The 22,807-nt window shown below is 35.7% G+C and overlaps 1 protein-coding gene across 2 annotated transcripts; it reads right to left on the bottom strand.

Annotated features, from left to right (window-relative positions):
* Window positions 1–3,370: 3,370 nt before the first annotated feature.
* LOC134853981 (uncharacterized) lies at window positions 3,371–20,282 on the bottom strand. 2 transcript variants are annotated; one of them, XM_063870014.1, is made up of 9 exons: window positions 19,999–20,282; window positions 16,090–16,226; window positions 10,077–10,628; window positions 8,772–9,101; window positions 7,829–7,969; window positions 7,295–7,594; window positions 6,669–6,802; window positions 5,876–6,093; window positions 3,371–3,824 (listed from the first exon to the last, which is right to left on the bottom strand). In XM_063870014.1, the coding sequence occupies exons 1-9, from the start codon at window positions 20,228–20,230 to the stop codon at window positions 3,649–3,651; spliced, it is 2,220 nt and encodes a 739-aa protein (XP_063726084.1). In that variant the 5' UTR covers window positions 20,231–20,282; the 3' UTR covers window positions 3,371–3,648. The 2 variants fall into 2 exon arrangements, with proteins under 2 accessions (XP_063726084.1, XP_063726086.1); XM_063870016.1 differs by having other exon boundaries at window positions 3,793–3,824; window positions 5,986–6,093.
* Window positions 20,283–22,807: the final 2,525 nt, after the last annotated feature.

Below are 22,807 nucleotides of genomic sequence, written 5' to 3'. Positions count from 1 at the left end.
TGTATTGTTGTCCTGAGCTCAAATTTTAAAAAATATATATTTCACTTTTGATGATTTTTCGTAAATTCATAAGTTTTTAAAATTGCTATTTTTGGCCAATCGGGGACAGGAAAATTAACGCGCGATATATTTCACGCTTTCAATGCGTAAGCGTAGTTTTAATCCATCTTGGAAATCGTTCCAAATTGGTTGAGAGAATTTTGTTACTAGAAGCAAAATCTATGACTTTGTTCCTAATATGGCTTGTTAACAAAAAAAATCTCAAATTTATTTTTTTTTCATTTTTTATTGCATTCAGAAGGTTGCAGTACTAGCATTGAACTTTTTTCCTGAAAGCCACCACTACTCGCTTTGCAAAGTACAAAGTCAATTATTTTGCCTATAGTAAAAAATTGATTAGATATTGCTGTACCAAACAAGCTCATACAAAGCAATCCATAAGAAAACAGTCCGGAAGTTATGAAAATGAACAAAAAACAGTCCGATGAAAACCAGTTCAAAAAACAGTCTAAAGTGATTATTGTTAAAAACAAGTATGTCGAGAATTGTGTTTATTTCAACAAAGTTATGACCGGTAAAGTCTCGTCAACGTGTTGCGAGCTTGGGACTCTACGAAATACGATAATACGACAACTATAATTCGACTATACGATAATTACAACTAATTATCGCCGCCATGCGCGCCCTCTGGTCAACTCAAACCAAAAGTCGACTCAGCTGTCTTCAACCGTTTAAAAAAATCAAAATTTTTGGTAATGGACAGTTTTTTTGTTCGTTATCGAATTTTTTGTAATTTTTTGGACAGCTATAAAAGACGTTTTTGTGCGGAAATGTTCTTTATACGCACCTAAAACGATCAAGTAGCACTCTTCAGTTCAATTATGGACAATTTATACAACAATTTTTGAGTTTGAGCTCAAAGTCTTATAATTTTTTTAAATGATATACAGAATTAACGACAAAAATAGCCAAAAAAATTAAAACTTACTGAAGAAAAAAGCACCAAATAAAAAAACACAAATTTTCCGTCACTTTCTTTGAGAGTCTTTAATAAACAGGGATTTGCGTTGAGCTTTGTCACTCTAGTTGCTTTATCTGATGTGTTCTCTTCCATCCATAAAAAAACTTTCATCGCATTCTCAGCCGACGAAAAGCTTTTCTGATAATTAATTATCTATAAATATTTAGATACCTTATCTATAGCGAACCTTTGTAATGGTAATTTACATTTGAAGTGCCAGGGAGAATAAGCGTATATGGTGCCAAAATGTTGCTAATTCCTTGAAAACTGAACTAATTTTGAAAAATGTTCAGAGGTCGAACAAACGGGAACTGAAAAATAATTTCATTTCAACAAAACAATCAACTTCAAAAAAATCTAAAACTGCAAAAAAAAGAAACAATTTACGCATGAAATTAAACAATTTGATCGGAAAACAAACAATAATAGTCGTATCAGGGTATCAGGTTAAAAACCTGATTTTTCCAATTGTATTTGAAGTATTTTTCTAATTGTATTTGAAGTATCGTTTGCCTAAGAAAAAAAAAACAAAAAAAATTCAGAAAGCTTTTTAAAGTTATTTTTTGAAACTCACCCCTCACATGTTTTTTTAGGTAAACACAGAGTTGTTTATTCGGCATAAAGCAAAAATTTTTTTGTCTAAATGGCAATACTCGAACTATTTTAGAACAATTTCTAATGGGGATTAAATATCCGCTAACGTGTTACTAGCCGGACGCTATGAGTGTTACGACTGGCTTATAGGGTCAATTAATTTTTTTTGGTGGAATAATTGACGAAATACTCAAAAACAACGTTTCGCTCTCTTCAATTTATTCCCTCCCATTCTAATAAGCCTTATAGTGATGATTTAAGTTAACAGGGACGAAACGAAAAATATTGAAAACTTTAAAGCGTTTTTATCAAATTGGATTAAAATTATACAAAAATTGAAGAGTAAAGAGTGCTCAAAATTAATTTGATGCAGTTTTTCACAAAAATGCAACCAAAAATTGGGTAATTTTGGCTTTTTTAGTTTAAACTTCTTGCTTTGTCCTCTTATGCAGATGTTTGGAGGTTTTACAATTCTAAAAATTTGTTCGACTGCGTAGGAGGCTTCTTTGATTTATATTTGTCATCAACTTACGTGTTTCGATAGGATTTCTTGAATAAATTAAAAAAACTAAACTGACCCACATTTGGGGTAAATTTTTGCTTGCGATTTTTGTAACAAAAATTGCATCATTTTATTTCTTGTGAAGTTCTAAGCAACTTTCTATTTTACTGTTTGTATAAATTTAACCCAATTTGAGAAAAACGCGTTTGAAGTTAAAATTAGAAAAGTTTTGTCCAGATAATTTAAACGAGACTGTTTGTATCAGGGCAAAGACCTGAATGTTGCGACTGCCTTTTAAGGTCTATGAAGCAGTAATGACATGAAAAAAGACAGTTATGCAATGAAGAAATGCAATAAAAAAGCAATAAGAAGTTTATAAATCTTGATCAAAGTTTCAATCCAAACAGTAGTCCATAGAAGGTAAAAGGCAGTCAGTGCGTCATTCTAAAACAATCAATTTTGTTACATATGCAACAGAAGTCTGATTTGAAAACATGTGATTTTCAGCCTATCATTCGACATTTTTTAAAAAAATTTCAGCCTATCATTTGACAATTTTTTCGCATTCACTTTCTTTTTTTCTCTTGGTTTTACCTAAAATGCTAATCATGCAACTTCTATATTCGGACAATTGGTAGCCATACACAATTACTGCAGTACGATCAGTACAGGAAACAGCTAGAACTGTCAATGATTCTTAATTTTGCATAAATGGATTTTACTAGCCTTTTTCCGGAAAACAAAGTTGTTTTTTATTTAGTTTTCTTAAAATATTAGTTTTTTTTAGTTGTTTTAGTTCATTTACTTTCTCTGAGCCAAAGAAAAATTTTTTGTATTCATGATGATACACCGACTTTTAAGCTCAAATAATAGAAATTCTTTCAAATTTCGATTACATCACTTCAGCAAAAAACTTGTTTGACTAGCATTTGTTCATAGACTTTTTGTATTGCGACTTCTACGATTTGCAGTTTTGGTCTATCGAGATCAACTCGGGCATTCATAGGCCAATTGTTGTCAAATCATGATTTTCGTATCATTTTGCGTTTTTTTTTCAGATAATTGCAATTCGTTAACAATTTTTTTTCTATGGAAAAGTTTGAAACACTTTAGCAACACTAACTAGTTCTGGTAAGCTCCAACCATCGGTCTCTTTCATTTTCACTGCCCCCTACTGTATGAAAATTTTTTGTTATACTACAAAACTTCAGAAAAATAATTAAATTAATGATATCAGAACTAATAGCAGCGTCAACATCTAAGACACATAAAACATTAAGTAACAATTAAGAATTGAGCAGTTTTGTTTTGTTGAATTATAAATTTAAATTTCAAATTATTCTAATTCACAATGAGAAGAGAGATTACTAACGGAAGAGTTTGTAGCTGGTACCGTTACATCAATTATAAGTTTTTCTCAATTCCGAGTTTTGATTACGGATCAGGCTCGGGTTTTATTGGCTTCTGTCAGGCCGAGGAGGGGGAGATTTTAGTGAAGGTGTGGAGGGGGAGGGTTGACGGGGTGTTAGTGTCAGGCAGATGGGTGGCTGAATAGGCGGAGTAGTCTTTTGGAGCACCTCTTGGAGGGGATTCTTTTCAACACACTCACCCCCGCCCCTGCAGGCCCTCCCCCCGCTGACTTCTCTTTACTGCTGTTGTTTGTGTTCTGCTTGGCAGAGTTCGTGGGCGGAGGGGATGAGAGACTATCTGAAAATTCATCACACATTTCAAACTTTGATCGAAATCAAGCTACGAAAATTAAATTGAAAATTTAAACATTTATATAAAAAAATTGAATTCACAGGGTTTTCAAGTCAAGTGCAGGGGCGGATCTAGGATTTTCTCGAGGGGCGGATTTTCAAAAACTTTTTTGTTAGGTCGACCAAATTGATTTTTTGGAGCTCAGGCCAAAAAAGGCATTTAAAGACACTTTTTGGAGTTGCGTTTTTTCGGCGCGCGCTCCCCCCTCAAGTTAGCATATCTTGGCGCCTTTGGCGCTTTTAGAAAAAATCTAGGGTCTGTCGGCCGCAAATTGATTTCTTAAAAAGTACCAAAGGAGGACCTAAATCCGCCCCTGCATACGATGAATCAGGGGTGGATTTAGGGGGGGGGGGGGCGGACGCCCCTTCCCCTCAGGGATTGGACCCCCTGCCGACCTAAAAGGTCCCTCCCTTTTTACTATTTTGAGATACCCATATTTGGAGACGGACCCTAAAAATTTTCTAAAGGCGCCTTTGGCGCCAATATATACATACTTTGAGGGGGGAGCGCGCGCCAAAAAAACGCAATTTTGTTGGTCAAAGTTTTCTAAAAATTGCCTAAAAACGCGTTTTTTGGCCTGTTTTTGAAAATTGTGCCTGCGGCGCAAAAAATTTGACCAAAACAGGGTCTCTTTTTAATGCTATGGGAGAGCTCGGAAAATCAATTCGGAAAAAAGTTGTCAAATTGTCTTTTCTCGTTGGACTTATAATAAGATTTAAGCAGTCAAGAGCGTTGATAGGATGCTGCATCTAAAACAAGCTACCACACGGTTGAATTTATTGCAGAATATGAATGAAATTTTAAAAAAATATGATATATCATCTTCATTAAAATAAATTATATAAAAACAAAATATATATTATATGTAAATATAAAAAAATAAAATATATCTTCATTTTCAAAAATCTTCAATTCAAAAAAGTACCATATCTTGATAAAAGGTTTAATTTGATTAAAACAAAAGCATATCCGGTTCTGGTCTGGTTCTTTTCAAGGGAACACTCTATTCTTGTCATTTTTTGAAAATTTGGAAAAAAACGAGCCAAAAAAGGAGTTTTTACGCACTTTTTGGAAAATTTTGACCAAAAAAATCACGTTTTTTTGGCACAGGGTCCCCCCTCAAAATTAGTATATGTTGGCGCCAAAGGCTCCTTTAGAAAAAAATTAGGGTCAGTCAGCCAAAAATGGATATTTCAAAATAGTACAAAGTGGGGACCCTTCGGGTCGGCATGTGGTCGAATCCCTAAGGGCAAGCCTCCCCCCCCCCCCCTAAATCCGCTGGTGGTCAAGTGAATCCATTTCTGAGATAAACATCTTTGAATTTTGCTCTCTAGCATTTTTTGGTAATTTTAAATCACTTGGAATTTTATAGTACTGGAATTTTTGGCGTGAAATAAATGTGACAATGCTTATTTTTTTGGAAGCAAATGAAATGTTACTTTTCTCGTTACAAGCGATTTATGAGATCATACAAGGCGGAGGGGGGTTGGGGGGGGGGGGCGCTTTGCTTTCAGGTATTCGACCCTTTGGTATTATTTAATGACATCCATGTTAGGCCGACGAACCCTAAAATTTGTCTAAAGGCGTCTCCGGCGCCAATATATATTAAATTTGAAGGCAAGCGCGCCGAAAAAACGCAATTTTTTTGTCAAAATTTTCCGAAAAATGCACAAAAACTGCTTTTTGACCAGTTTTTTTTTCAAAAAATTTACCTGAGACGCAAAACTTAGGGTCAAAATAAGGCCTTTATAGTTATCTGGAAGTGTTTACAAAATCATTTTGGTCGACCTAAAAAAAAGGACAAAAATCCATCCCGTCTTTAAGGCGCTATCATTCAAAGTTAGTATACATGAGTCGAGTGTCAAAGGCTCGCCTTTAGAAACATTTTAGGGCTGGTCGCCGACAAAGGATGTGATAAAATAATACCAAAGGGATTCTTTGGTTGGTGAGGGGGTCGATATATGCGCTGAGATTTTTTCCAATCGAATGAAGCATACCTTTTTCTTCTAAAACATCTGTGGTTGCTACAGTAGCAGTTTTTGTGAGCTTAGCCGACTGCTGGCTTGGAAAGAGAAAAGAAGTGGACGTTTTCTTCACGCCAGCTGACCTTGACCGACTGCTAGTTGCACTAATGGCAGCTGCTTCGTATGCTCTTCTCCTCTCGTTGATTTCAAAAGCAGCTCGCCTCATTTCCTCAGTTGCTAACTTCAGCTCACTGAAACATGACGTCACAAACTCATTGATGTCTTGTCTTTTCCAATCCCCCCAATTTTCAATTTTTTTGTTGTTGTTTTACGTGTAACTATGGCTCAACGCGTTGAATTAAGATGTAAGGTTTGAAATTAAAGAACCCATAAATAAGATAAAAAGTTTTCAAAAGTGGACATCTGCCAAGTTTAGATTAAATTTAGATATATGATCTGAATACTTGATGGGGGTTCCAGATACCGATCTATAGCTCGAAACGAACTTGGCAGATGTCCACTTCTATATCTAGTTTCTGTTTCGGCTTTGACGGAGGGACTGATAAGTGTGTCGTAAAAAAAATCTGTTATAATTGATTTCAGTATTTAAACAATTGCCGCTTCAATCAATTTATAAGTTCGATTTCTAACCGCAAAAATTATAATCCATTTTTTGATTCCATTTTTGATTCCATTTTGCTGAGAACTTTTTTCTGAAGATTGGATTTTTAAATCATCTAAAAACGATTATGCGTACATCAGTGTTGTAAAGAAGTGTTTTTCAGGAAAGGGTGGGGGTGGGGGGGGGGGTGGATGATATACTCACGAGTAGTCAGGGTGGTCCTCCTGGGTGTTGTTGACGAGTTCTGTGAGTTGCATCTGGTACCTGCAGATCTTCTGGATTGGAGTCAGCAGAAAGTGCTGCAAAGATAAAGTCTCCCCATGTCTCCGTCTGCAATTCTGTCGCCGATCAAAACACAAACAAACAAACAAATAAACAACAGCAAATAACAAAACAAAAAAAGAAATTTAAAAATTTTTGTCAGGTTTTGGGCAGCAAAATGGAATCAAATTTTCCGTTAAACTAAACAATAATAAATGAATAGCATTAAAAGTCAATTGAAAAAAACCAAAAAAAGCAATAACCTCCGGTTGCTGTGCAAGTATAACCAATTTCAAACCACGACCGCGGTAACAAAACAAAAAATAATCTAAAAATATGCAGAAAAAAAGCATAACTCTGTTTTTTTGGGCACCAAGCATGCTTTCAAACCGTCGATAAAAGCTTACTTGCGAGTAATTCAATCGACTCTCCTGTAATATCGACTCACAAGCCAAAAACATGTCTTTATATGACCAGTTTTTCTCAACACAGAAATTTTTTCATAGATCTCAATCCATTTTAATAAAAAATTTTTAGCAATATGGTTCATTCTTTAACTAAAATCTCACCTCAATTAAGCAGTCGACTGACTTTTTTCGTTGAACCTGCTTCAGTGTCGAAATAGCCGACTGATACTGATTGCAATAGGTGGAGTATATTTCGACGAACTCGGCGATCGACCCAATGAATACTTCAGACACACACCACTCGTGCAGTCTCGTCTCTCGTCTGCTCGGATCCACCGCACACTTCTCGAGGTTGACGAGGAGTCGTTTGTGGAACTCGAAGATCTCTTCCATGTTGCAGAAGATCCGGTTCACTTCGTCTATTTTAATAGACTTGCTGTGTTTGAATGAGTCTTGGTAGATCTGAACATGAAAAACGAGCGACGCTTCATATCAGCAAAGATATCCACGCCAGAAATATAGCAAAACTACGCATTTATAACGAAAGTCAGAACTAGTTTTTGGTTGCTATCAAAAACCAAAATAAGAGTCAATTTGCTAGGGAAAAAAGAGGGTGCGGGCTGTTTTATTTCACTTGGTCCTCAATTATTCATTCACTGCGTGTCGTGGTGTCCTTAATCTCTGTCTTATTCTTACCTCTAAGACGTTTTTGAGACTGTTGACATAGCTTCTCTCGCTAGATAGAAGTTCCCTCACACACAAAGCTCTCCTGTGGTACTTCCTAATCGTGTTCATGTTCTCATCCTGCTGAACACTACGACAAGTCTCGTTCAGGTCCTAAAACAGCCATTTAACTACATACGAGATGAGACATCCGCCGTTATAGAATTCAAAACAATTTCTTCAGATCTTTTTAAGCCTCTTAATAAAATTACGGCATAAGTTCGTCTAAAAATTGCGTGTAATCCAGTTTGAGCGTGTATCTAGTCAATCATTTACACTGATATGATTCAAAACACCAGCTATTGAGGGGGGGGGGGGGGGGCGGACGCTGCCTCCCTCTCAGCGATTCGACCCCCTGCCGACCCAAAGGGCCCCCCTTGTACTATTTTGATATATCCATTTTTGGTGACGGGCCCTAAAGATTTTCTATAGGCGCCTCAGGCGCCAATATATGCTAAATTTGAGGAGAGAGCGCTCGCCAAAGATTTTTTGGTCGAAATTTTCCAAAAAATGCCTGAAAACGGCTTTTTTGACCTGTTTTTTCAAAAAATTTCCTGCGACGCAAAATTTTTAGTCAAAATAAGGTCTTTATAGTGCTCTTGGAGTGCTCGGAAAATCAATTTGATCGACCTTAAAAAAGGTAGACAAAATGGTATGTATGGTTAACATCTTTTCAGCGGGCAGCCTCTTTTTACCGCAGAGAAAAACGCGCCATTATGGCATATCCCTCAGTGCTTTTTTTATCTTGCTTTCTACCCTGAATTTTATTCCTTAGCTTATGGACATGATTCCCAGGCCACCGTGAAAGTTTTTGACCAATGATAGGTCTGAAACTCCTAAGCTTGCTAAAATCATCATTAGTCATCCAAGTAGTTATTAATCAGCAGTGACAACTTAAAATGATAATTGGACTTACTTGTACAAAAATGCTGGGAAACCACCCGTGCTCTGATTGCCCCGCATTTTTGGTCTCATTTCTGGTTTGATCTCCGAGGTCGTCACGGGTGAACATTTTGCCCAGCCACCAGTTGCGATTTGACTGGTCCAAAATTTCGATGACGTCACCACAGCGGAACTGCAGCTCGTCTTGTTCGCACGTCACGTGGTCCCAAATGGCAATGCAAGTGTTTCCGCGTTGTGTTGCCAGGAAGTGACTTTTGTTCATTCTCGATCGTTTTCGTTCACTTTTGCAACTTTTTTGATCGGTTTGTGCGTTTTTTGAGTTTTTCGACGATGCATTCCGCTGCTTGAAACAGTCCAAAAGTTTCGGTGTTTGAAAACAACGCATTAACTTTTTCAAATTGCCCATCTTCTTCATGTGAAATTCCGTTTTTGAGTTTATAATTGTAGCTTTTTAATTATGCAGGGATAACTACCAAGTTCTGGTCAATAATTTTGACGGCTGTAAAAAAAGTTGTACGGATCAGTTTCTGATCATTTAATAATGAAGTTCATAAAAAATTATGAAAGTTCATAAATTCGAGGCTTAGACATTAACAAAACTTGAGGCCATTTTCGTCTGAGAAAAACAAACTTGAGGTGTAGTTCTATTTTGAAGCTTTGCGTTAATATATTCGCTATGGTAACTTGATTATACATTGACGCTTACAGCATACATTTAAATAGATAAATGAATTTGTGGTTTCGACTTCGGTAGTTACCTCAAATACATTCAATGCTCTCTCTCTCACTCTACCTCAAAGAAACGAAATTTTCTATTCGAAACCATCATCGCAGATTATCGAATTCATTTATTGAATTAGATATCTTAATAATCAGGTTAACTTAAACCTCCCGAAAAACCTAATTTTTCATCTTTTTTTTCGTTGTTGAAACTTAACATAAGAGCCGATCTGAGACTTGTCTTCCGGTCAACCAAATTGAGTTCTGGTCTTGATGCAAAAAAAAACACGGAACCAAACACTGCAAAAATTGACTTTTTTGAAAAAAAAAATGAGTTCCAGTACCCGATGCTTAACTTGTTTTTATTGGTGCCTTTAAAAAATGGATTATCGGTTGGCCAAAACAGTTCTTCGTAAGACTGGGTTCTATGTAAGCCGAAGGGCCAACAAGCCGAAAACAAAAATATCTTACCAGGAAGCCGATAATTAAGGTTGTTGTACAACATAACAATAGATTGTCACTGTTGTAATGCAATTGTTACATAATTCTTATGTAGTTTCCGCTTCATTGAAAATTTGCCTAAGATTGATTTACTTACCAGTTTGAGATGAGTTTTCATGTCACCCAAAACGAATCGTTTCTTGTTGCACAGCGGGAAACTTCGTCTTAATACATCCTGGCGACTGAAAACCGACACAGTAGGCGACCCATTAGCTACATCTGACTCCTTGTTTTGTTCGGCTAAGCGTGACACTCCTCTATATTCGGTTACATGGCCTTCGTCAGGCTGATCTTCAATGTCGAAGCTATCTGGAAAATGATGGACAGTTGCATTGTGGAAGCTATCGTAGCCGATGTCCGTGTAGCCGATATTTTCGTCGCTCTCATGTCGTTCTGCATTCAGTGACCTGTCATGGTGTTCCTCGAGTGAACCTAGCGACGCGTTTAGAACTGTGTTGCTATTCTCGAGCGTGCCACCGCTACGCAATCCGATTACTGGACTCCGGTCGCAGGAGGAGCCTTCATCCCCGGAACCACTGGATCTCTCCGGTGACTGTTGAATAACTTCGAGATGGTTCGATGCTACTAAAAAACCTCCTCCGAGCTGATTGACGATGGATCTTCTTTTGATTGCAAATGGCGCAGACCTCTAAAATGGCAAATATGAAAATCCAGACATGTGAAAAAAAAAACCAACCATTTTGTTGTGAATAGCACGTTTAATTTGATCCCAAATAGCGTTTAAACATGGAGTGATTGGTTCCTTTTCCTCTCAACGCAGAGGTTGGGAGGTCGAGCCCAGACGATTTTTGTAGGAGAGTGAGGGAACATTTCTCAGCCAAGAAAATTTCGGTCTTAATCGTATTTCTCGACTATCAAATGATCAAAAGAAAAGTTGGAAAATTGACAGCAACTCACATGAACATCCATTATGTAAATCAGGCCAGTTTCTAGCTCTGTTTTTTCAGATACCCTTTTCGAAAGCCGCCTGTAAGAAAAGAGTCTATTTTCACTAACAAAAACTTTAATTTCCGAAACGAATTGTTTTTTATCTTCTGCTAAGTTATCAGATATTGACAATAAGTTTTCCATTATCGCAAGAATAAACTTGGATGAAAATGCACTTAACCGCAAAATTAGATTTTGTTTAAACTCGCTTTCAAGTCGTTTTAAGCGTTAAACTAAAGAGCCATGCACAACAGTTAAATGGTTCTATCTTGAATCGAATTATTTACAGAAGTTATGAAAATAATCAAAAATTCCATTGTTGAATTCAGTTCAAATTTTGCGGAGCCGTTTCAGCTTGAATGGCGCGTATTCAGTATCAAAATCACTGTCTGACTCGGAAGAAGTTTTGGTTTTGTGTTTCGACTTTCGAAGATAGCGATTGAAAAGTAATTGCATTTTTTTCAAATAAAGTGACGAAAATGTGGTTGATGCTCTATTTGGGGTAATAAACCATAGACTCAGAAATCAACCAAAATTGAACTATCAAAACTATCAATAACTTTAGCGCACAAAATGTTTCAACTGACCTTTTTGTAAAGCTATGGAGGGTTGAAAATTGCCAATGAGCCCAGTTTGGGATAGTTTACACTCATAGTCCTACCAAAGCCATATTGGCGGCTTAAATTAATTCAAATTCAAACAAGGATAGCCGGTTACTGTGCATGTAGCACAGAATGTTCCGGCCATAGTCTTAAAAACAAAAAAAGTGTTGTTTTTTTCAAATGAGTGTCGTTTTTCTGCGTGGCGTGATTAAGAGATCTGAACGAAAAATTAAGTTTTGGAGCATTTTCGATATTCATAGTGAAATAGGCTAAATAGAAATTAGTTTTTGTTGAAAATGACAAAAGAAACACAAAAAAAATCGTTACAAAACATTTTTCAATTTTTTTCCATGAAATTTTTGATTTTTGAATTTTTTTATTCCCAAATTGGCACTTAAAAAACTCCAAAAACTTACTTTACTCTTTACTCAAGTGAAATAATGTTTCAGCTTATTACCTTGAAATAAGACCAAAAACAAAAACTTTTAACTGGTTTTTCTCGCAATGAATTATGACTGAAAGGGATTTAATATGATATATGACTCGACCCGTTCCTATAATTATTTGTGTTACCTGAAAGAAAAAACTAAGACACTCTCGAATCCAAATTTCCTCCACATTTTTCAAATTGTCTGAACAATAAAGCAAAAAATTTGTTATGATTTGTATGTTACCAGATGCAATTTACTCTGGTATTTTTCGCTTCGTATATTCAATAGCCTGTGTGGGATGAAACAAAGAAAATTTTCAAAAATGCAGTTTTTGTTAAACCAGCTTTACAAAAATATTACATCGATCTTAAAAAGCAAACGGAAAATTCTGGATTTCACCAAGTCCCAAAGATTTTTGAAAATTCCAGGGTTGGTTTTCTTATCAGATCAATCCAATTTTTAAATTTACACAATTAAATTGTACTTTTTTATACACGTTTAATAGTGTTAAATTAAAAGTCTTTATTGGTTTATATGCACTTGTAATAATTTTGGTTGGATTTTTTTTCTGATATGATAGAAAAAGGACAGCTAGTTTACATGGGAATATCATAGCAAATTCCAATAAAAACCGTTTTTTGGAAAAGAATAGAAAAAGTTGTTTTTTATTTATTTTTTGTGTTTTTTTGTAACACTATGCGCATGGCAATTTATGCTCAATAGCTCGTTCTCGTCTTTTTTTTCTGATGTTATCATGACGCATATGGTGACTGATTCATCGTCGATCTCAAATTTAATGATCTAAATAAAAATGTAACAAATCAGCAAATTTTTTTGAACAAATCTGCTCATAACGCACTTATCTGGTGCTCTCAAACCTCCCCTTAGTTCATGGTTGGACTTTTTTTGATAAAAAAGATGTTAAAGACATAGAAAAGCAATATGTGCGTTTCGGGGCCTTCCCAATCCATGAATTGACAACGGCCTTGATTTCGAGATTTGTTTTCTCCATCCATTTGTTTTGTCCATCCAGCATTCATGTGCGTTTCATAGGAAAACCCTGAAACGCACAAGTATGCTGTTTGCAAGCCTTCCCCATCATTTTAGCGAGAAACAAAACACAATTTATTAACAAGTTGATTTTTTGCTTAAGTGATGGGGAATCCTTGTCTTGGTAACAGCTGATTATATGTTTGCCTTCCCTACCCATTTTTTGACAACTATCGTGACATAAACTTTTGACTGGTTTTTTCAGACTTCTTTTTTCTGTGAGCCAACTCCCACATGGCATAATAACATTAGGATTTAACTAATCAGTTTTTAGCAATCTAAAACTTCTGGAGTTTCGGGAACCCAATTACAGAGGTTTTAACTTATTGCACTTTTTCACTATTTTCATCTGTAAAAAACACCCTTTATGGGTAGATTTTAGTTGTTAAAATTACCAGTTTTACCATAAATAGAAGCTATGCTAATATGTCATTTTTCAATCCTAGGAAAACCTTTTTTATACAGTTTCATAAAATGAAGACATTCGAAACTAGGGAAAATGCTGGTCATAAAAGTTCAGGGTTTTGAAAGATGCTTTTCATGACATTTTCAAACTGATTGAATTGCATAGGAAGCATTTTCTCCAAGTATGGACTTGTATGACGAGCATTTTTGGCAACTTTTAGCAGGGAAAATTTTATGATATGATCAAACATTTATATTGGATAAGTAACACAACTAAGATTCATCCCAGTAATTTGAAATCAGAATAAAACATCTGAACATGTTTTCAAAACAGTAAAAAAAAATATTGGCATTAAATTGGCCTTGTTGCAAAATTTCATTATCAAGTGCTCTACAGAAAGTTTTTTCTTAGCAATCTTTGTGTACTATTTGCTCTAGCAGACTGCGAATCAACAAAAATTAGACCGCATTTTTATTAACCGCACTTAGTTGTTAACCTTTTCGCTGCCACAGTGGAAAGGAGTCGTCATTGTATAGTCGCTGAAACTAAATAATTTCTCTTTTTACTAAACAAAAAAACTTCAGAATGAAGCCTGAGAATTCCTTTTTAGTGTTTTATTGTTGCAAAGGTTTAGGAGATGCGATACATATGAGCTTCCGGAGGTTGTTTTTAGTTTCAGTCCAGTTTCGACAATCCAAATAATTTTTTCTAACAAAAAGTTTTATGCCGCACCACAATAAAGATAGCGACTCCTATAGTTTTAACATAAAAAGATATTTTACAACCGATTCAAATCATGAAGTTCTGTGAGATGGAAAATTGTCACTTTGGTCATGACTAATTCATGCGCACAATGAAAATTTTATTCATGATGCTGAATGCGTAACGCAAGTTTATGAACTATTCTGCACTATAAATTTGCTTCAAAATGAATCCAGGCAAGCTCCAAAGCTAATTTAAATTTTTCGGACAAATTAAAAAAATTCAAAAAGTTAAATATTTTTAGGGCTAGGATAAGACAAAAAAATACAAACAGGATTTATCTAAATTTTTGCCGGATAAAAAATGAGGCGATTTTTTTTGCAAAAATTTATCCTACATTTTTCCATACAAATTGTTCATTTTTCAGTCTTTTTACTTCATCAGTGTTGTAACGCAAATGTAGAGTATAGATGCGAATAAAAAAGTATAAATGCATATATAAACAATCACAGTTGGCCGAGTTGACTAAGCTAACGCACCGACTATACAAACTTGCCAGTTGACGTAGGTTCGAGTCCCCTACCTGCCCAAGTATTAATATACTAAAAACGGGGGCTACATCCTATTTTAACTGTTTTTGGTCCTAATTCGGTTCAGCCTTGATTAAGGCTGATCGCAAAAAAGAGCAATTTGTCTCAAGGACATTACCGACCGGTTCTTGTGGCTAGCTTGCGCTACCGAAAAATATCTCTTATTAATTTACGAATTTGGATTCAATTATTTTCGTTTGGAGTTTAGAGCGGGCACAATCAGAAATTAACCTATAACTACCAGGTCCGTAGCCGAGCAAAGTTCATCAAAATGAATATCTCATAACGCCAAAAAATGTTGAAGAATGGTATAATCTTCTGAACTCTGTATAAACACAAATAGTTTTGTTGAGAGCCAAAAATGTCAATTTTTTTTATATTTAACACCAATGTTCGTCCTTTAGAATCAATGTTTGAACAATTAACGCAATTGTTCGGAGATTGTACTCTTCTGAAATGTAGTTTAATTTTAGAAGATGCTCATTTTTTATGAAATTTGCTGGGCAACTGATGTTTAAGGGTTATTTCTGCGTAAACTAAAAAACACTAAATTATTTCAATTTTAAAAATAAAATTAATGGTTCTAACTTCCTAACCAAAATTGCACCATAAATTTTAGTGACAAAATTTTCGAAGGAAGGCATCAATTTTTGTCAAATGTTAACCAAATGCAAGAAAAGCGCAAATTGATTTAAAAGAGAATAAAAATTGCTCAGTTTTCTTAGCAGAATTGATTTGGTGCAATTTAGTTTGCGATTTTCGGAAACCTAAATTTGCCCCAAAAAGGGTCATTTTGGTTTTTTTTAGTTGATCAATAACTATGGTAAAACTTTTTAAGTAATGGTTAGAAATTTATACCAAAAGAAGCCTATTAAACAACTCGAAATTTAACATAGCAGCAGTGTATAGCGCAAATTGTATACGGCAGAATATGCTGAATGGCAATTTTTATTATTAACCTTCATAAGGAAAAAAACGAAGAAGCCTATTACACAACTCAAAATTTAACATAGCAGCAGTGTATAGCGCGAATAATTTACTCAAAATATGCTGAATTGCAATTTTTAAAACCTTCATAACGAAAAAAAAAACCTTCATGAAAAACTAATTTGGAAGCCAAAATGAGTCTGAATAGAAAGTTATTTCGTTCATAGACGAAAAAAGTTCGATAGAGTTATCGAAAGTTTTGAAAAACCCCCGCAAAAGAAATGTAATATAAGCAAATGAAGTAACCGAAATTCGTTCGAAACATCTGGTGCTTTGTGTTTGTCATGAAAACACAGGGTAGAAAAACATACGCAAACCGATTTTTTTTTCAGTTTGTCCATGTTTTGGCTGTTTTTGAAAAAAAAATAAAGAGTAGATAATTTGTGTTACTAACTCTGCTCTGTTTGAAGTTGCGTATGTTAATGTGGTCCATGCTGGCGCTGAGGTTTTTACACGCCAGTGCCGCCGATCCCCTCCGACTCAAATCGGAGGCCGACTCCAATCGAATCCTTCCTTCTTCGTCCGAGGCGCCTAAAAACCAGAGGAAAGTTTTGGCCAATAACCTCGAATTGCGTCGTCTTCTTTCGTCTCCCATTTTCTCACCAACAATTTGTTGTTTTTTTTAAAATATTTTTGTTGCTGATTGTTTTTGTTTATACTGTTATCAATAATTTTGAAATGGCGGCTCAATTCTTGCTAATATTGATGTCGCCTATTTTTCGGATGTAATTTATAATAAGTTAGTTTAAAGGTCAAAAATAGAACAAAACTGGGAATTTGGTCGATTTAGCAAGCGTTTTTTTTAGCGAGTGTAGGTTTAACGTTTCTGAGTTAAATAGACAAAAATATGAAAATGTGGAAAATTAAAAATGTCACTGTATTGATGCGCGGATGCGCTTCAGATAAAAATGGAACTTTTGTCAACGTTTCCTATCTATACCGTCAAACACAGTCGGATGAAAAAATAAGACGCGGGTCCTTTTTTAAGCTAAATGCCCTTTAGCAAGTGTATAGCAAAAACTATCCAAGCGTACATCAAGTTAAATGTGTAAAAACCATTTGGCAGAGCGGAAAAATACAAGTATACAGTTAAAGACAGTTCCGAAAAGCCTTTTGGCGTTTTTTTTAAATTTCCTTGGCGATCATTCTAATTAGACGAAACTTCGAATTTGATGAATGCACTTAATTTTTGTCTGCTGAGATCTATATATCTGATTTCAGATAACAAGCTTTGTTTATTTTGGTAACAAAAGAATGGAATTTGAATTTGAAGTCGGCGAATTTGGCTAAAATTAGGGGTGATATTTTGAGAGAAACTTAACAACTGTTAAGAGAGGAAGGAATTTATAACAACCTCTTCCTCTTTGTCAATCCCTCGCCTTCTTTCCATTTGTTACTATTTTGGCACCAAGTTTTACCCCAACGACGACCACTTTGAAACTGGAATCTCTTCAAATCCCCGCTTGAAAAATGGCGGGGGGGGAGAATGTTCATTACTAGGTAGAAAATTCACATAAGCTAAAATGATACATCAGTTTTTTGAAAGGGGCATATTCTTTCCGTATGGGGATAGTTGAAAAGATCCTAAAAACTTCGTTCAACTCTTCCAGATAAAACTATTTAATCTATTATCTATTATATATTTGAATGCAGGCTTCACTATCTCGCCACGTTTAAGCTTTTTCAACTTAATATCTTTGCATGTTTAAGCTATTTCGCATATTGCAATGGTTAAGAGTTTTTCGATTTTCCAGTTTGAATTCAGTGTTATTCCACCGAGTTTAACAATAGCAGCCCAATAGTGGGATGCTGTCAGGATTCCCCAAAAGTTTGCGAATTTGGCCTCCATTTAAAAATACTTAAATCCTTAGTGTCAGAGATACGACGATTTTCGTGATTTTTTTCAAAAATTTTCAGAAAATTTCATTTCCAACATAATTTACCAAACTTCCCCTTACCCTGTTGTTGGGTGCTGTCAGAGTACTATCAAGGATTGCGAATCTTTCCTCCAAATGTGACGGCTCAGATCCTTGTAGTTTTCGAGATATGACGTTTTTTGTGATTTTTTCAAAAAGTTTTCAAAAAAAATCATTTTTTTTTTCAAAATTTGAAATTCTTTACCCTGTAGTAGGATGCTTTCAGTGTACTTTAAGGGGTTGAAAATCTTGCCTCCAAATATGAATGCTCAAATTCTTGTAGTTTTCGAGATATAACGCTTTTTGTGATTTTTTCAAAATTTTTTTTACAAAAACTAAACGACATCTTTTTCTTCAAAATTTGAAAATCCCAACAATGTATTTGGGGACTATCAGAGTACTCCAAGGAGTTCCGAGCCTTGCCTCTAATTATGACTGCTCAAATCCTTGTAGTTTTCGAGATGTTACGTTTTTTGTGATTTTTTCAAAAAATTTTCGAAAATTATTTTAATTAATTTTCAAATTCAAAATTTCTTACCCTGCAGTTGGATGCTGTCAGGGTACTCTCAGGGGTTGTTAATCTTGCCTTTAAATATGAATGCTCAAATCCTTGTAGTTTTTGTGATACGACATTTTTAGTGATTTTTTCAAAAAAAAAATCAAAAAAAAATATATTTTTTTCAAAATTTAAATTTCTTTAACCTGTAGTAGGGTGCTGTCAAGCTACTTTCAGGGTTTGCCAATCTTGCCTTCAAACGTGATGGCTCAAATCCTTATAGTTTTCGAGGTATGACTTTTTTTTTAATTTTGAAGTTCTTCCCTGTAGTAGGGTGCTGCCAGGGAACTTTCAGGGGTTAAAAATCTTGCCTCCAAATATGAATGCTCAAAAGCTTCTAATAAACATTTAATTGCAATATTCGAAAAACAATTATTGATATTGTGTTTTGACAGTTTCATTATTAAGAGTAGTGAATGTAGTGAGTACTCTTATATAGTTCTTGTTGTTTTTTTTTCTTTCAGGAAAGTCTTGAAATTTCATCACGCTCAGTTTTGATTTTTCGCAGTTTGACTTGTAATTTCTTTTTTTTAGTTCAGTGCATTTCCATTGTTAAAAGGAAGGCAACCTCCACTATCGGACAGCTAAAGTGTAAAGGTCACGAAAACCGTGATCGACTTCTGATTTCGAAAATGGAAAATTAATTATCAGATTTCCCAGCGAAATAAAAGTTTAACTTATTGATCTAGTATCATTTAAATGAAGAATGGAGAAATGATTTTTATTCAATGTCAAAAGCGGCCCGAGTCTTTCCTGCAATCAAAGTTTTTATAACAAGGATTGAAGTCTCAATTATAGTGTGAGCAGTCTCAGGGACATATCCAAACAAAGTTTGAACACACTTTCATAGTTTGAACCAAGTTTGAACAAACCCAAACAAAGTCTGAACCAAGCCTAAAAGTTGTTACAAACCAGTTCTGGACATAGACCCTAAAAAAGACTTAGTATAATCCTAAAGAAAGTCTGGGAAAACTAGACAACATTTGTGAGAAAAGCCCGAAAAGAAATAAAATATGGTAGATTTATTTGATTTATGATACCAGGATGCTTTAGTTATAATACTTTAGAAATCGAAAATAAACTAAGTTCAGTAAACACTCAGTTGAAAATTTAAAATTTAGCATTCCAAATGAAACAGGTGGCTTTGGAATAAAGTGTTAGAAATTTCTCCAATTGGAATCCTGAAAAAAAAAAAAAACATCCGAAAGGAACAGCAACTGCCCAGGGTTCCTTTTTTTTCGGTTCCGCGTCCGCCAATTTTTGGCCCTCAATTCTGAGGAGTTGAAATGAAATGTGGTCACCTTGGCTTAAGCATAAAATAAGGACCTTAAAACCTACCCGACCCTCGAAATCAGGGGCGGATTTAGGGGGGAGATGGGGCTGGGGGGGGGGGGGGGGGGCGGATGTCCCTTTTCAGGGATTCGACCCCCTGCCGACCCAAAGGGTCTCCCCTTTGGTATTTTTAAGAAATCCAGCTTTGGGCGACCAACCTTAAAGTTTTTCTAAAAGCGCCTTAGGCGCCAATATATACTAATTTTGAGGGGGAGCGCGCGCCGAAAAAACGCAATTTTTCGGTCAAAATTTTTAAAATTTTGCCTGCGGCGCAGAAATTTTGTCCAAAATAGGGACAAAACAGTGCTTTGGGAGATCTCGAAAAATCAATTTTGTCGAACTAAAAGAAGTCGACAATTTTTTCGAAAACTTTTTGAAAATCCGCCCCCCTCGAGAAAATCCTAGATCCGCCCCTGCTCGAAATAGTTTCCAGCACTCTTACCGGTTACTTTCAAAAAACCAATCAAACAGCATGGATGAGTATACTCTTTGAACTTACCACTCGAAGCTGACGCATCATCGTCGCCATTGCTGTTCTGTTTTGCTCCCCCCAACAATGACGAATAACTCTTCTGTACAATCAATTGGGATGAAAGACTTCTCCATTTCAGTGCAGTCGGTTTAATTGTCGGCTCCCTTTTTCTATGCCCCCACGGAACAAACAAATCACTTTTACCCGACTTATATTCGGGTCTATCCAGTTCCGAAAAGATGATTTCGGCAGCAGTCATGATAAAAATTGATATATGATTTTAAACTTTTCGGCTAAAATATAAATTAATTTGTTTTCTCTGCAGGAATCGAACCCCAGACTTGCGTTTCTAATGTAGCAATTTTTCTCATTAACTAATCAAAGGCAATTACACCTTGTACTGTCAAACGTAAGCAACAAGGCTGTGAATTGAAATTATTTTATACCTCAATTTGAATTATAATTGTCAAAATGAGGCAGGCACAATTATTCTGAAATTATATTTCAAATCACAGACATTTTAAATTTGATAAGAATCTAAGTGTGATCACTTAAAGGTTTCCCAGTGAGACTAAATTTCTTATCTCGACAAGGATTCCTTTGGCCGCTAAAATGTTTCGGGTTCGCGGATTTAGGTTCAAAAAGCAAATAATAGCTGTTATTACTGATTACAGATTTTGTTAATACTTTCTTGGGACGGGTAAAATGGATAAAAAATTTGAATGAAAGTGTAAATACTTCAATTTATTGTGAGTTTGAGCTATTCGTAAACTCGATCTTTTTTGAAGCGAGAAACGTTGGCGCGTACGAGAGATCTTGAAGACACCAAACAAAATTATAAACATGCCATTTTGAAATCAAAAAAGAGGCAGTCAAATCGAAATATTCAATGGTTCAAGCAAGCATGAACTTGGATTCTTTGGCAGACGCGTTTAAGACTTGTCAAATGAACACAATCGATTTAAACTACGTGGAACAGCATTACAAGTAATACACGAGTCTAATTTATTTACAAACCACCAAGTTTGTAGTCAAAAGTAGGCCATTTAGTATGGTCCCAATAGGTATATAAATCGAGTTTGAGATACGTTCACCGTGTAAAAGGCACCGATTTTCACCCCAAGGCCCTTCTAAACTTCGCGGGATATAAATACTTGAGGATTGTGAAATTTGGTTAGAATTATGAACTAAATAGAAGTTGAGGTAAACTTGGAAGCCGACCAGAAAAAGAAATTTCCCGAGCTCAAAATATAGCATGAAGAAAAAACGCGTGCAAAAAACGAGGTTTGTCTTGGCTTCTTAACTTAAGAGAATGTGAAGATTTTTTGAAATAAAACAAAAGATTGCAAGGGAGCTAGTTAGATAGTTTTTTAAACGCTTCAGAAAAACTTCAAATTACTCTCGGCGTATCAGACTTTTTATCATTGTGGAAGGATTTTTGTGCGGGAGGGTAGGGGGGATTTTCAAAAAAGTTTCGAGAATTATGTCGACCAAATCGAACGTTTTGGGCACTGTGTTGGAATTTTTTAAACCAAAAAATGGTGTTTTTTAATCGCGCAGTCCTTTTTACACTAAGTATCCATAGGCGCCAAAAGCGCTTTTAAAAATTTTTTAGGGTTGGCCGCCGAAAATGGTTATCATAAAAAGTATACAAAGGGGTATCCTCTGATTGTTCAGGGGGTCCAATCCCTGAGGGTGGGGTGGGGGGTGGAGGCGTTTTAATAATAGCCGCGGCTGCGTTTTTAATACAGACCTAACTGCAATTATTTTTTGCTGGGTAGTGTTACCTTTACACCTTGAAACAAGCATAGACTGCTTAAACCATGGTGGGCCTCGAACCAGCTATCTTTCGACTGGGACGCGGATAAGTATCCGGGTCGAGGTGCTCGATTTATGTTTCGACTTTCACGACCAAAAATTGGTATGTTTCGACCGTATCGACCAAACTTTTGCATGTTTCGACTTTCTCGAACCAACAAAAAAGTGTCCGACCCAGTTCAGATATGTTTCGACTTTCTCGACCAAAATTCGATATGTTTTGACTTTTTCGACTTTCTCGACCGACAATTTTAAAAACTCGTTATTTTTTTTTAGTTTTTCGACTTTCTCGACGGATGGAATAAAATCCATTTTTGTTTTCAATATAACCAATTTTTTGTTGCAGATTTTTATTCTAATTATCGCAGTTCTCTTCAAAACTCGAACGCGAACGAACACGTTCATCCCCATAATCACGATTCACGACCACCATGTCACCTATTACACACCCCCCACCCTCACTGGATAGTGATTATCTCATCTCCAAATCACAAAAATGCAAGATTTATCACAAAAATGCTAGATCAAGTAAATCTTTTTCTGGTTAAAGAAAACCTCCGCGCCGCCATGAAAGCCAGAATAGCAAGCACGGCTCTTTGCATCAGAAGGAAGTCCTGAGGAAGCCAGTCAGAGGAAGATCAAAAATTCCACCTTTCGGTTGAGAGACGCAGACGTAACCAATTAAACACCGCTCCCCGTAAAATGTAGAACCAGTTGGCAAATTTTTCCGAAGGGTACCCTCTGTGGTATTAGTTTACAATAGCTTTTCAATTCTTGCTGGCGAAACCTAGTTTCTGAAAGATTCCCTGAAGTGCCGAAAAATACTAATGCTTAGAGAGATAGTTCGCAATAAAAACATTCTCTTGCGCCTTCAAAAGTTGTGGGAAAGGTTCCCTGTCGAAAAATTCGTGCTCAGACCACTGAGTAAAAAGGTCTTTTTGATCTATATAAACCTATTAAAAAAATTGGCGACGATGATAAGATTGGCGTTGAAGATCGAAGATTCTCTGACAAGAAG

Source organism: Symsagittifera roscoffensis, chromosome 9 (genome assembly GCF_963678635.1).
Source record: "Symsagittifera roscoffensis chromosome 9, txSymRosc1.1, whole genome shotgun sequence".
Lineage (NCBI taxonomy): Eukaryota > Metazoa > Xenacoelomorpha > Acoela > Convolutidae > Symsagittifera > Symsagittifera roscoffensis.
This window is presented reverse-complemented; position numbering and strand designations above follow the sequence as displayed.

Excerpts from the sequence above, each read along its gene's own strand:
- LOC134853981 (XM_063870014.1), bottom strand. The coding sequence starts at position 20,230 with ATGACTGCTGCCGAAATCATCTTTTCGGAACTGGATAGACCCGAATAT. Across the intron at positions 16,227-19,998 it reads TGATGCGTCAGCTTCGAGTG|GCGCCTCGGACGAAGAAGGA; the intron begins GTAAGTTCAAAG and ends TCTGGTTTTTAG. Across the intron at positions 7,970-8,771 it reads TTCCCAGCATTTTTGTACAA|GACCTGAACGAGACTTGTCG; the intron begins GTAAGTCCAATT and ends TGGCTGTTTTAG.